General features: G+C 38.3%; 2 protein-coding genes across 3 annotated transcripts; one reads left to right on the top strand and one right to left on the bottom strand.

Annotated features, from left to right (window-relative positions):
• The first annotated feature begins 11 nt into the window (after positions 1-11).
• Positions 12-5,266, top strand: paqr3b (progestin and adipoQ receptor family member IIIb). 2 transcript variants are annotated; one of them, XM_079600018.1, is made up of 7 exons: positions 12-216; positions 691-889; positions 963-1,125; positions 1,425-1,580; positions 2,726-2,923; positions 3,899-3,989; positions 4,113-5,266. In XM_079600018.1, exons 2-7 carry the CDS (start codon positions 705-707, stop codon positions 4,241-4,243), a joined length of 924 nt encoding a protein of 307 aa, XP_079456144.1. In that variant the 5' UTR covers positions 12-216; positions 691-704; the 3' UTR covers positions 4,244-5,266. The 2 variants fall into 2 exon arrangements, with proteins under 2 accessions (XP_079456144.1, XP_079456145.1); XM_079600019.1 differs by having other exon boundaries at positions 47-216; positions 641-889.
• Positions 5,267-6,364: 1,098 nt separating this feature from the next.
• anxa3b (annexin A3b) lies at positions 6,365-12,966 on the bottom strand. Its single transcript, XM_079600156.1, has 14 exons — positions 12,680-12,966; positions 12,182-12,225; positions 11,993-12,040; positions 11,810-11,897; positions 11,556-11,650; positions 11,369-11,482; positions 10,643-10,733; positions 10,477-10,556; positions 10,316-10,372; positions 10,058-10,151; positions 9,787-9,882; positions 9,425-9,483; positions 9,174-9,296; positions 6,365-6,758 (listed from the first exon to the last, which is right to left on the bottom strand). The coding sequence occupies exons 2-14, from the start codon at positions 12,194-12,196 to the stop codon at positions 6,696-6,698; spliced, it is 1,023 nt and encodes a 340-aa protein (XP_079456282.1). The 5' UTR covers positions 12,197-12,225; positions 12,680-12,966; the 3' UTR covers positions 6,365-6,695.
• Positions 12,967-13,344: the final 378 nt, after the last annotated feature.

Genomic DNA, 13,344 nt, shown 5'->3' on the forward strand with positions numbered 1-13,344 from the left:
TAAATAATACCACTCATGAAGCGAGGGTTACTTGCTGTCGCATTGTGTGTCAGTCTGTCGCAGGATTTGAATGTCACACTCACACTCGTTTCTTTTCTAGCCTTTAGCTGGACGGCTAGCTGCCGGTTACAAACATGACGCTCATATTCTGTTATTAAACAGAAATTAAGGAATATATAGGGCTGAATGGGATAGACGGCAGGTCTTTACGTGGAGGTGAGAGGTTTGCTGTAATTACACTGAGATGTAATGGATTTGAAAGCCTAAACTAATCCTCTTTGAAGCGCAGTTGTTAGCCTGCAGCAGCTTCATATCAGCCGCACAAACAAAACATTTATGCATGTGCGACATAAACGGGAATGTATTGCTTGTTAGGTGTTGTGTTTATGATATATTAGCTTTCAGGACTTTTACATTTGAATGCTATTTTAATAGCAAAACGACATGCAAAGACAAAGTTATTTAAACTCCAATAGTAACATAATTTGTCTCGGTTTAAATGCTGAACAGTTGTCTTGCTGGGCTGCTTTGTGTATTCTTGTTTGAGATGATTTTGGGGCTTCAAAGATGCTGCAGCGTTTTCAGTCTGTGTTTGTGTTATTGAAACCAATGAGACTTGTACATGTGTTAACTCTCCAAGTTGCAAGCAGGGTCTTTTCATTCTGTGACTGATCTGCCTTGTTCCTCAAGCCACTTGAGCCAAGATGCCTCAAAACCCCCTCAAGAGCACCCATTACATCGAGCTGGGCAGCTATCAGTACTGGCCTGTGCTCGTGCCCAGAGGGATCCGCTTGTACACCTATGAGCAGATCCCAGTGTTTCTAAAGGAGAATCCGTACATCACAGACGGATACAGAGCACACCTGCCATCAAAACTCTGCCTCAAAAGGTGCGTTTCTTTCCCCTTTTGAAACTGTGGATGTGTTGCCTCTTGTTTACTCTTTATTTCTCATATCCCACAGTATATTCATTCTGTCCAATGAGACTGTGAACATCTGGAGTCATCTGCTAGGGTTCCTGCTGTTCTTCTCGCTGGGGGTATATGACATGGCCACGGTCCTGCCGTCTGCGGGGGCGTCACGAGAGGACTATGTGATTTATTCTATAGGACTGTTTTGTTTTCAGGTAACAGAAAATGTGGGGAAATTGTAACTATACTTTATATTTTATAAACTACCTAGAAGGCACCAGGGCATGTGTCTACATGACAATTTAGAGTGATCTCTTATCTGATAATGTATTTCAGAAATGTACATATACAAATCACGCAGTTAGCTTACATCATGTACTCATTTAAAGCAGAAACAATGAGTTCATTGAAATCATTATTACAAGTTGTGAATATAATGATTATAATATATAGGAAATGTAGCATTGGTGCATGTTGATTCAGTGTGGATTCATGGGTTTTATTCTATGGTTAGGTTTGCATGCTGTGTTCTGTGGGCTACCACTCGTTCAGTTGTCATCGCTCGGAGAAGACGTGTCGCCGCTGGCTTGCTCTGGACTACGCTGGAATATCCGTGGGGATTTTGGGATGTTATGTGCCTGGAGTCTTCTATGCCTTCTACTGCAACAGTGTATGACAGATGTTTTTTTTTATGAGTGGCCTTCAAGTCCCAGGATGCATGGTTTCTTTTTTCCAACTTTGATTTTTTTTTTTTTTTTTTTTTATTATAAATATGTTATTGCTTTCATTATTTATGTATTCAATTAAATGTAGTTATTTTAATTAACTATTATTTATATTAAATTATATATATATATATATATATATATATATATATATATATATATATATATATAATGTGTGTGTGTGTGTATATATAATTACATAAAGTCACAATGAAATGGAAGTAGCAACAACTTTTTTCTTCCTTATTGGCTTATATTTGAGTAAAACTGATTATCGAAAAATAAAAAGTTTAGGGCGATGCAGAAGAACGTGAGCATCACCTGAAGTTCAGTAATGACATTTGTATTAAACATTACAAGAGGAAAAACATGCACGGATGAATTGTTATAAAATCTATAACATGCATTTAGAAAATAGATTTGAATTTTCATTTCATGCTAACTTTAAGTGAAGACCTTAAAGAATTCAAACTCTTTTTTTTGATGCTTTGAAATCATGTGTTACTTGCACATGGCTTTAAAAGCTAGGTTTATGTAGTTTATCTACGTAGCCCCTAAAGGGTCATGGTGATGGGAAACATATAAGATGGGAGGAATATGCATACTTTTACATGACAACGATGTACTTAAACGTAAAAGTTTTTCCTTTTTATTTTTGAAAAGTTCCATGTACATATGGCAACGTTGTCAAAACAACCCAGTTCACATGGATCTGCAAAAACAACTAAAAACCAGTAGATGGCGAAGTCACTGTAAAGGAACACTACATTACAGACATCACAGTTTTCACAAATTCACGTTTTTGCTGTTTACAGAGACGATAAAAGTATTGTGTTAAAAAAACTTGTACTTTGAATCCCGTTTTCAAAAGTTTTCAGGCCCCCAAATACAGTTGTCATGTAAATCATGTAAATGGCACCTAAATTATGTCAAATGTTTCACATTCTTAGTGAGCGAATGCAAGTTTCTTGCCGGAACGCAAATGTTTGGCAAGCGAACGCAATTTTTTTTACTTCAATCTCGTTTTTTTTTTATCGACTTCCACTACGATATCCACTACGGTTATAACAATACCTGATGTTTGTTTCAGTTTTGGAGGCAGGTGTACCTGCTGACGGTGCTGGCTCTCATCCTGGCTGTGTTTGCGGCTCAGATTCATCCGCTCTACCTCACAAATCACTGGAAGAAGCTGCGCTCTGTCATGTTCTGCTCCGTGGCCGGATACGGCATTATCCCAGCCTGCCACTGGGTCTGGATCAACGGAGGATTTGACTCTGAAATCGTAAAGGTGATATATTTTCTTGACATTTATTAGAGACACTATTAGGAGGAAACGGATTACGCTACAATTGAGTCTTTCCCCGCCATTGAAGGAATTTACAGTTATACGATAGGGGGCGCTATTACCCATCTTCTGAAAGAGTACTGAATCTCCTGATCAAAACACTGGTGAAGAAGATGCAGTGTCACCACGAATGAAATGTCGACCTAGGACGAGCTATAGGACTGTGACGCTTTGGGGATGTTGGAGTCGATTTACTCCATCTGAATTTTTTTTTTTTTTCTCAAATATTATTATTTTTTTTTAATGAAACTTACCTATATTCAAGTGTTGATAAAAAAATTATAATGCATGAAGCTAGAATAAAACAGTTTTATTTTTTTAAAGGCAGAGGGTCTGTTCTTTCTTTTGATATATTGCATGTTAAGATATTCATATAACAAAATATTCTCGGGGCCATGAACATTTTGTGAAAATTATCAAAAATGCTGGTGCTGGCGGCAACAACAACAACAACAACAAAAAACGCTGGTGGGGAAAGAGTTAATTTAAGGCTACGTTTACACATGGCCGGCTATTTTCAAAAATGGACATTTCACCCCTCTCCTTTTTCAAAAATAACATTGTGCAGTGTGCACACCTGTCAGTTTTCAGAACAGTGTTCGTTACACAAACCCGTGTATATGCCGTCTAGAGCATGCCAAACCTGTAGGTGGCAGTGTAACGAGAAGCTCAAGCCCACGTTAGCCAATCAGAATCCCGAAAATAGTCACATACTGTGAGGTCGGCTTCCTAAAACTCCCATTTCTCTCAGTTTACATGCAAACGTGCAAACAAAGTTTCCCAAAATCTCCACTCTAGCCGGAGTTTTTAGAAAGAATCGTTTTCAGAGGCGAATTGTCTTTGCGTGTAAACGAAGGGCATAAACGGGGCCTAAATGTTCATGACTTGATTCTTGACAAGCACTTCCTCTCTTTACAGATGTTTTTTCCTCGAGTCATGATCATGTACGTGATCGCTGCCTCAGCGTTCCTTTTCTACGTCAGTAAAATCCCAGAACGATACTTCCCAGGTTATTTTTTTTCTGTTCAATTCCTGTAAATAATTATAATAATCTAACCAAACCAAATTAGTCAAGAAACAAATTGAAAATAGAACAAATACTTACACCACTGTTTGTTCTCTGTTCTTACAGGCCAGCTGAACTATCTTGGTGCCAGTCACCAGCTCTGGCACGTGCTGGTGGTCGTCATGTTCTACTGGTGGCACCAGACCGCTGTCTACATCATGAACTACAGACACAATCAGCCCTGCAGCAGCGGTTAAACATGCTTATAAAATCACCTGAGACATTTTCTTTGGCATTAGTTTAAGTTGTACTAATAGAATCGAACAATGAAACTTTACCTCTCATCTGCCTTTGAACAACGTACCGTAGGGTTACGTGCAATCAATATCGTGTTGAGTTTATCTGCCTGAAGAAATGTTACATACACATTCTCTGCTGGATATACATGGTCTTTGTCTGTTACTTTATGTATTTTGATTTCTATTGAGCCTTTTGCCCATGGTGTCATGGGTTGTAAACTACATACTGTTACGTTGCCTCACTTTTCTGTAATGTCCATCATTTAAATGACCTTAACTCTCACTGTTTTGTGACTGATGTTAGAAGTTAGTATACTGTAATTTTGTGACTTTTAAATACTTGTTTGTTAAAGGGAGTTGTTTTGATGTATTAAACGCACTGATTTCATGTATAGCAGCACTGGACTATGGGAATTTAAATGACCAAGCAAGCATCTTCAGTACTTAATGTAAACAATGGGTCAAAAACGACTTGCACTGAGTTGATTATGAATATGTATTGAGGCAGCCACTACAGAACTTTGTGTGTGACTGTTTCTCCTCATCCTTTTTACACTTTCTGTTAGCTGTTTGATTTTCTTTATTTGATATTTTAATCTTTTGGAAATTATATAAACTGACTGAATGATGAAACTGAATAAAAAGCCTTGTTCGTTCCTGTTGTGTGTTAGTTGACAAAAAAGTAAACCCTCCCAGGTTTACTGCCAGGAATTATTTCCGGTCCACTAATTTGATTTGGCGGGTTTTCTATGACTACGTTGCCTTCATTAGACTTTTTTTTGTTAGCGTAAGAAAAGTTAACAAAACCCATAGTCGCTTTGCCTTTGAACTGACAGTTACTCCATATTACCTTATTTATTGAACTGTAAAATAAAACTTTAGTGTCGTTGCGGGTTTTGATTATTTTGGTGTTGTAAGCTGTAAGGACCTTTAAAATAACTGAAATCATTTGTCGAAGTGATATTGAACTGTAATGCGGTCAAGACCTGCCTGGAACTACTTTAGCCGTGCGTTTTCCTGAAAATAACTGCACACCTTTAGAGCGTTCGTCAACCAATCAGAATCAAGCATTCAACAGCCCGGTAGTATAAAAATTACTTAAATATATTTTAATCCATCAGAACAATGAATGTTATTCTGTAGGCAACTTGAAAGTTGACCTTTATGGCATGTCTCTAATCTCTTGTTGATACCATCAAATGTCTTACATTATGGAGTTGACATCATAAAAGAGGGCTGATTTGTCTTAATCGTGTTCTGAAATCTGTTGTAATCCGAGTGTTTTGTGTCCTACTCTAGTGGCATTAGGGATTTTCCAGGGCATTGTTCTTTTGCTGTCTGAAGACTAATTGAAAAGAGAGAATGTGGTTTAGGTCAGCGTTTTACTGAAGTAACAGCTGCAGATTATGAACAGTAATGAGGATAAGATAAGTTTTCACTTCTGACTGCAGACTGTACTATCAGATTATTGCAATAGGAGACTGAATTATGGTAGACCAATATAAAACCAGTTTCTATTGAATTAACATTTCTTTACTGCTCACAATATTGTCTCCAAATGCAACATTACCACTGACTGATTCAGTCAGCAGTAGCCTATCTCATTTTTTTTCTTTTCTCACACACAAAATCATTCTTCTGGGCCTCCAATCATTTCACAATCTGCCTTTCTGACCTCACAGATGCTCTAGTCTAGAGCAAATTAAAACATGTTCGAATCTTATCAGTGGCATCCTTATTGGAAAAAGAGGCTAATAATCTTTTGTATGTTTCACCAGCATCTGCATACACCACTTTCTCATGACAATCAGCCTTGGGGGATTAGATATTAATAATCCAAAAATGAGTCTGAAAGTCTAATTCCAGTATCAGAATTGAGACCAAATGTCATCCTAATTGTAGTTTTATGTACTTATGAGTGAGTGACAAGACAAAATGAGCAGTCGCTTCACTTAAATGCTCATCCCATTCATGGCATCCCAAGAGATTTTAATTGTTGACCACTATGCTACCATAAACATGTACTTCTTGCCACCTGCTGGATCAAGGACAAAACTACACATTAAAGACAAAAAGCAAAATGGCATAGAACTTTATTGTCTTTATTCATTCTTCAGTCACTGTTAGCTATTATTTCACAATGCAGGAACAAAATGTAATCAAGTCCTGACACATCAAAATGTAGATTCTGGAACTAAATTCGTCATTCGCCTTAGATTAAGGTTATTATATAACCAAGTATACAAGTTATCTATGATTATAAAAAAAGTTAGAACAAGAAATACATTTCATAAAGCTCTTCTGATTCATTATTAGTATTTTAATAAAAGAAATATATTTGGACATTCTTTCACATTAAAGCACTTCTGCGGTGATGTCTTCTGTTGCGAAGGGTTTTTGCCGAATACATTCATTTGCCATCTTCACCACAGATCTTCAGGAGGGTTTGGCAAAAATCCCCAGATACATCAGACTGCAATAAAAAATAAGACGAGATCATTTATGTGACATTAAACATCATCCTGCACTTGCTAAACATTTAGAACCTGTATTATTTAGAAATACGTTTAGTGCCTTTGTTAAAAAGCACTGGTTTTAGAGTGGCAGAGGCACGCTGGAGGGACACAGCAACTTCATAGTGAAGTAAAATAAACAATGGAAAGGGGAAAAACAAAGAAACATGATGACGCTTCAATGCAGCGGATTTGTGATTATAATGGGGAGGTCATGACTCATGTCGCAGTGCAAAGCAGACGGTGTGTAGAGGCACACACGCGGGTCAGATCTGCTGAAAGAACGCTGCTGTGCGATGTTACAAAGAACCTCAGTAAAATCAACATGGCTTAAGTTGTTTTCATGCAGTCAATTGAATTAGCTAATTCAATTTATGAACCTCCTCAAGATTCTCAGTCACATGCTGCCTTCGAGTCCTCTGGGAAGGTCCTACATTACATGTTCAGTTGTAGTGTTGACAGAGTATTTTTACACAACAACGAAGTACTAAAAACGAAAAAAAAAAATCACGTACAGACGACACTGGGATCCGTGAAAACGATTAAAAACACTGTATTATTCACGTCAGGCCAGTAGATAGCGATGTCACTTTGTTAAGAAACACTAAGCATAGACTGTACGCGTAATACACATGCGCATGACGTCCCCATTTTTACAATTTCGATTTTTGTAGTTTACAGAGACGATAACAGTTTCGTTTTCAATAACTAGCACTTTAAAAACCCATTTTCAAAACCAAACGCTGTTGTCGCGTTTCAGGTTTTAGTTGAAACTTTGTGTAAACTGCCCCTAAACAAGCAATTTTTTACCTGCGTGCCGAAAGGTACAGGGTTGCACAATGAAACTGAGGCCCTGTTTACACGAGAACGCTCGCGGGTGAAAACGTAAAAATATTTTATCGGATGTGCCTTTCGTTTAGACGGCGACGGCGTTTTTGGGGCTTAAAAACGCAAAAAAGTGAAACCACCCTCCAGAGTGGAAATCTTAAAAACGCTCCACCATCTCGTTCCCGTCTAAAGGGTAAAACTGGTAAAAATGCAAAAGTCTGCTAGACAGTGAAGACGTCACGTACGCGTTTACGTCACAGGCATGCACCAGTAGAGGAAAATAACAAAACATTTTCAAACTAAAATATAGCATTCATTTCATTGACAAAAAAAAGAAAGAAAATTCTGTCATTTTTTTGCGACACGCGAAGAGCACCGAGGGTTAAAGCAGCAGCTTTACCGTATTAAACATGAAAAACTGTGTCAGCGTCTCTTTCACTTTCAGTGCTTCACATTGCCACCTAGCCGCCTGGAGTGTACACTACATCGAATTTCACACACTTTTGCATCACCATATGTACGCAGATTTCCCCCCCATAACGCTCGTCTAAACGCAGAATAAAAAGTGATAACGCAATGCCACTTTTGCGTTTTCTCTTCAGATTGTTTCCGTGTACACATAGCCTGAAACACCAGGTTTAAGACCACAATCATTTATTAGTAACCTCCTTCAGGGTACAATGTTTGAACCGTCAGGTGAACATGGTCCTGCAGAACGGTTCGGTAGTCCTTGGCAGTGTCGCGTCCATCAAGCCCAGTAGGGAAGGCCATGATATTGCAGTCAAAACCATCACTGGGCAGCAACAGTCCGGGTTTTAAGCCTCTTTGGGGTTTCTCCACATCGTAAATCCCACGGATGTGGGAAAGACAGTGAAGGTGGACTCATCATGTTTCACATTGCCCACAGCCCAACATGTGCACTGTTGGCACCAATGAAATTGACATTTGGCATTGGCACGAGTAAACAAAGGTTTGGCTACAGCAGCCCAATCATGAATATTGACTCTGTGGAGCTTCCGACGAACAGGTTTGGTGGAGGTGCACATTTAATTCTGTTTTTTGAATACAATCCAGGTTAATACCTGGATATCCCTTTCAGAAAGCTTCATCTTGCGTCGACAGTCACTCCTGTTGGATGCGATTCGCCCTTCTTGGGGGTATGCCAACATTACCCTGGATACCACAGCTCTTGACACTCCACAGGGACTTGCTGTCCTTGGTCACAGATGAGCCAGCAAAATACATGCCAACAATTGTCCAATCCCTGTACACAATGCTACAACAGAAACTAACCCCTAACCCTACCCCACAACCCAAAGACAGCCTCGCAACCAATTGTGAAGACCTTTCAGCACGACGGGCAGACACCCACACTTGAGAAAACACACACAGGGCTCGTAGTTTAGGGTGGGACTGATCACCAGTTCCTCCCACTGAGGACGTCAATCATTTCCTCAGTAAATCATTCAGCATTTAAGTGAAGGAACAAAATAGGATTTCGGACAAATACATTCTAGACTTAGAAGTTCTCATTTAATGCTTCTTACCTCAATGTCAGAGTATAAGGAAGTGCCGAACAGCTTCTTATATTCTGTCTTGATGTCCTGCAGGTCGACCTCTGAACGGCTCACTATGATTCTAGTTATGGTGGATTCAGTGGTTCCAGCACCCTGAAAACCAGAACAAGTTTCTGTTCAAAAAAATATAATCGCTTGCTTTGTTGTAGAGTCATTATGGAATCATGTTTCACTGTAATGAGGTAAAAAAAAAAAAAAAAAAACAGAATTACAGTTCTAACCTTCATGCTTTTATGAAGACGCTCTGCAAGGTATGCTGGGACGCTTTTCACACATTTCACTAAAGCAGAGACATTTTCAATTAGATTTTTCAAGTGGAAAATTACAGCATGTAATAAAATATAATCAATTTAAATAAATTAAAAAAATCAAATACGCATGCATTGCATGAGGAAGAATACGGGGCCGTTCACACAAGTTTCAGGCCAGAGAAGCGAAACAAAAACGTATGGTATTTTTAAAAAGTTTTTAGAACACTGTGCCATGTGCGAGACTTTGCAAAAGACACGAGCGCAGCGATCAAACACATCCGTCTGGCGCATTTACATTGAAAAACAATGAAAAAAAAACTTTCTAATGTCACCTATAGCCACCAGAATATCCTCGAGTCTTCCAGACATCTCCCCTTCAATGCTTTCCTGAAGGCTCTTTCCGCTCAGACTCTTATACTCAACCATAGCTGAGAGAAAAAGATTGAAACAAACGTCTCACCGCTGAGAGTAAACAGGAACAGCGGGTGATTCTGATTTATATCACATTTAGTTTACAGTTCCTTCAAAATGACTACGCTTTAAATACATTTCGACATCATATAAAATGAGGGATATGATGCTGTCTAGGCCAGCAGGAGGTACTTTGTCTGAGCTGAGGAACGCTTCTGTGGCAGAGGATGTCGATAAACTTGCTCTCGTCGGTTCCCCACTTTTTCTCTCCCGCCTCATACAAGATCTGCACACAAACAACAAGTGTAGATATAACAGAAAATCGCCACATGGTTGCCGCCATTTTGAAGGGCAGAACACAGTCTTTCTTGGGACATTTTGGTTTTTCATTTGATGCATTTAGTTCGGGTTAAACAACTGATAAAGGATCATCAAGTGTCTTCACTTTACCTTCGCATCCGCTTTAGCTTTTGCCACGTCCACATTGGTACTTTCATCCCTCTTGCCCTTTTAGTTAGAAAGACAAACAAATTGAAGGCATGATAGCTGCATAACTCATTTGAATGAATTTAAATATGATGCAGGACTGAAAAAAAATTATTTGACTGAACCTCCGCGAGGATCACCAATGTTTTTTCAAAGTCCCCTGACACCTCAGATTTCAGGTCTTGAATCAGAGGTTTTCCGGTTTCTGGAAAATAGACATTTTAATGAGATCCAAGGGACAAAGTACCATCAAAAAAAAAAATGAAACAAGTAACATAAAAAGATACAAACCAGCCAAATATGCATCACACATAGCCTTGATCTGATGGTTGGAGCGTGATGCAAATAGTTCGATCAAAACGCTTTCGGTTGTACCAGCACCCTGTGATGAAACTCATTCTGTTAGCATTGAACTTCAATAGCTATGTTTCCATCCAAAGCTACGAATTTAACTTATGTGCCAAATTGAAATTTCGCACTCCCTGGCAAATGGGCACAAAATACCTGTAATATATATGACAGTTGCTTGCTTATCAGGAAAAAAAAAAAAAATCTGCCTCAATTGAGTAAATTTCAGTAATTCAGTAACTACAATAAATTCAAATTTTCTGGAAAGAGTAGGTTTAGGTTCGGCGGTAGGTTTCATTGTATTCGGTGGTAGTCTGTATTCATTTGATAGTATAATTTTGGTTTTACTAGCTGTTATTTAATACTTCATGAGATTCGATACCAATATAAGATAGTCTTACAGACATTTCATACATAAAACATAATTTACTTCACAAGATTGTTTTAGCGAATGACATTCACATTAGTTTCTTCACGGGAGGAGTAACTTGTGGTAGCAGGATTTCATGGTTTGTAGTACTGCAGGACGCAGACAGACCCCTCTCCAAAATTTGCATAAAAACAGGGTGGATGGAAACATAGCTAATGACTATCTTGGTTCAATTCAAAATAAAGTCTAAATAAAGACATTTAAACTATTAGCAGTCAAAAAGAAACAAGATTGTGTACTTTTATAGCACGCCTGAACTCTTGGCAGTCAAACTTAGCAGGAGGAGTGATCAGGCCCACCAAAACATCTTCAAAATCTCCATGTGTATCACCTTCCAAGTCATCGCAGAGAGTCTGAGATGAAAAACATATGCATGTTTTTAGACATCAGACAGAATGAGAATGAGAGTCAGCGATGGGGTTTTACCTTTCCAGTGGCGTCCTGATACGCTTTACAGATCAGCTGGCGCTGGGCATTGCTTCTTTGAGTCAGAATGTCAATTAGAGTCTTTTCAGTAGTGCCTGAGGAATTTAAAACGCAAACACGCACATTTACACACACATTGTGACATTAGGTCGAAGACAGCAGGCAAATAAAAGGGAACAGGATTTCAACATCTCAGTTGAACATCATGTGCAGTGTAAGTTCACTAAAAGTCCACACCCAGGTTAGTTTCTTACCAATGCCTTCAATTGCTTTCCTTAAGGCAGCAGCATCCTCCCCTGGAGTAAAGCCAGGCTTCTCCTTAATGGTGCCACGTGCTGTTGACTTAATAAAACAGATCATGCTGATGATAACTGAATAAATATGCTCAAATACAATATTGACTGTATAAAACTACTAAAATACAATGACAATCTTACAGTAACAGTCAGAGAGGATGGGGATTCCAGGAGAAGATCCAAGTCATCCTGAAAGTAAAAGAGAAAATGTTCTGAATAAACTATTATCTTCCTTTTTTCAAAAAAAAAAAAAAACAAGAAGAAAGTGAATGAAGTGTCAATCTATCCTGAAATGGTTGAAGTAAAACTGAAATAAACAACTGTACTGACCCATACTGAAGACATTCCTGCTGTTTGTGGTTGGGTTTTTAATTCTGCAACCAAATAAGTCATATTGGTTATATTTTACATAAATATAAATTAATCAACTTCTGTTAGTTAAACTTTTTAGTCACAATCAAAAGCTTGGATAATGTTTTCAAAGGCATAAAGCTGCACTAATTCTGCTGCGTATCTTTACGCATTAATGATGAATTTGGTCAAAATGGAGGATTACATCCCGAGCACGCAAGTATCATAGCTAAGTTTATGCTTTATTCGTTTTTAATAAGCGATTCACGACAGCATGACACAATCCGTTAACATCACTGAACTCGCTGAGAGCAAACCCGAAACAAAACATGATGATTCTCGCGTCTTTTACACACGAATACGCAGAAACACGCATTGTAACAGACACAAACACATCAAAATCGACTAGTAAGACAACTGCACGATTGGCATAAACACTGATTTCAGAAGATTTCGCAACAAAACTTACAACTTTACCTTTGCTGAAGCGTTTTCTCTCTGTGTGTGCAGTGTAAGCCACACCTTTCCCGACTGTGACCAGGCTACACCCAGCACTAAAGGATATGAGATCAAAATGAGATCACTTCACGAGTTCGGCCTGAATGTGTGTATCACGCCAGTTTTACATACGTGGCCACAACTGAGAGCCAAACATCACATAGCCTATATGATGAATGTGTTAATTAGTTAGTTAAAATGTAGCCTACAGTTTCAGCTCATAGTACAGTAGCTATGACTTTGCATTTGTTCCCCAATGCAATATTGCTTAAAAAAGTCAATAGCATGTTAAATATATAGCCTATAGGGCCTATATTTTCTATTATAAGTTGTATTTTCAGCAAAACAAATTATTATTAGGCTACTACTGATTAAAAATGATTAGCCTACTAAATATTGAAAATTGCAGTAGCTATCTTTTAACTCCATGTTTCTTTATTTTCATTTTTTTTATTTAAACTTTTGCTTTGTTTTAAACTACATTCCAGGCATTACACTTTCTATAGTAAATAAATAATTAAATCCCATATTTAAAAAGCTGTTCTCAGCAGGACAACACTTTCATAGATGATTAATCTATGAGTTTGAGTCATGGCTCGCGTGAGCAAGAAAAACGAGCAAGACATATCATATCCGGTTAGTTT

Source organism: Phoxinus phoxinus (assembly GCF_949152265.1).
Source record: "Phoxinus phoxinus genome assembly, chromosome: 23".
In the NCBI taxonomy this organism is placed as follows: Eukaryota; Metazoa; Chordata; class Actinopteri; order Cypriniformes; family Leuciscidae; genus Phoxinus; species Phoxinus phoxinus.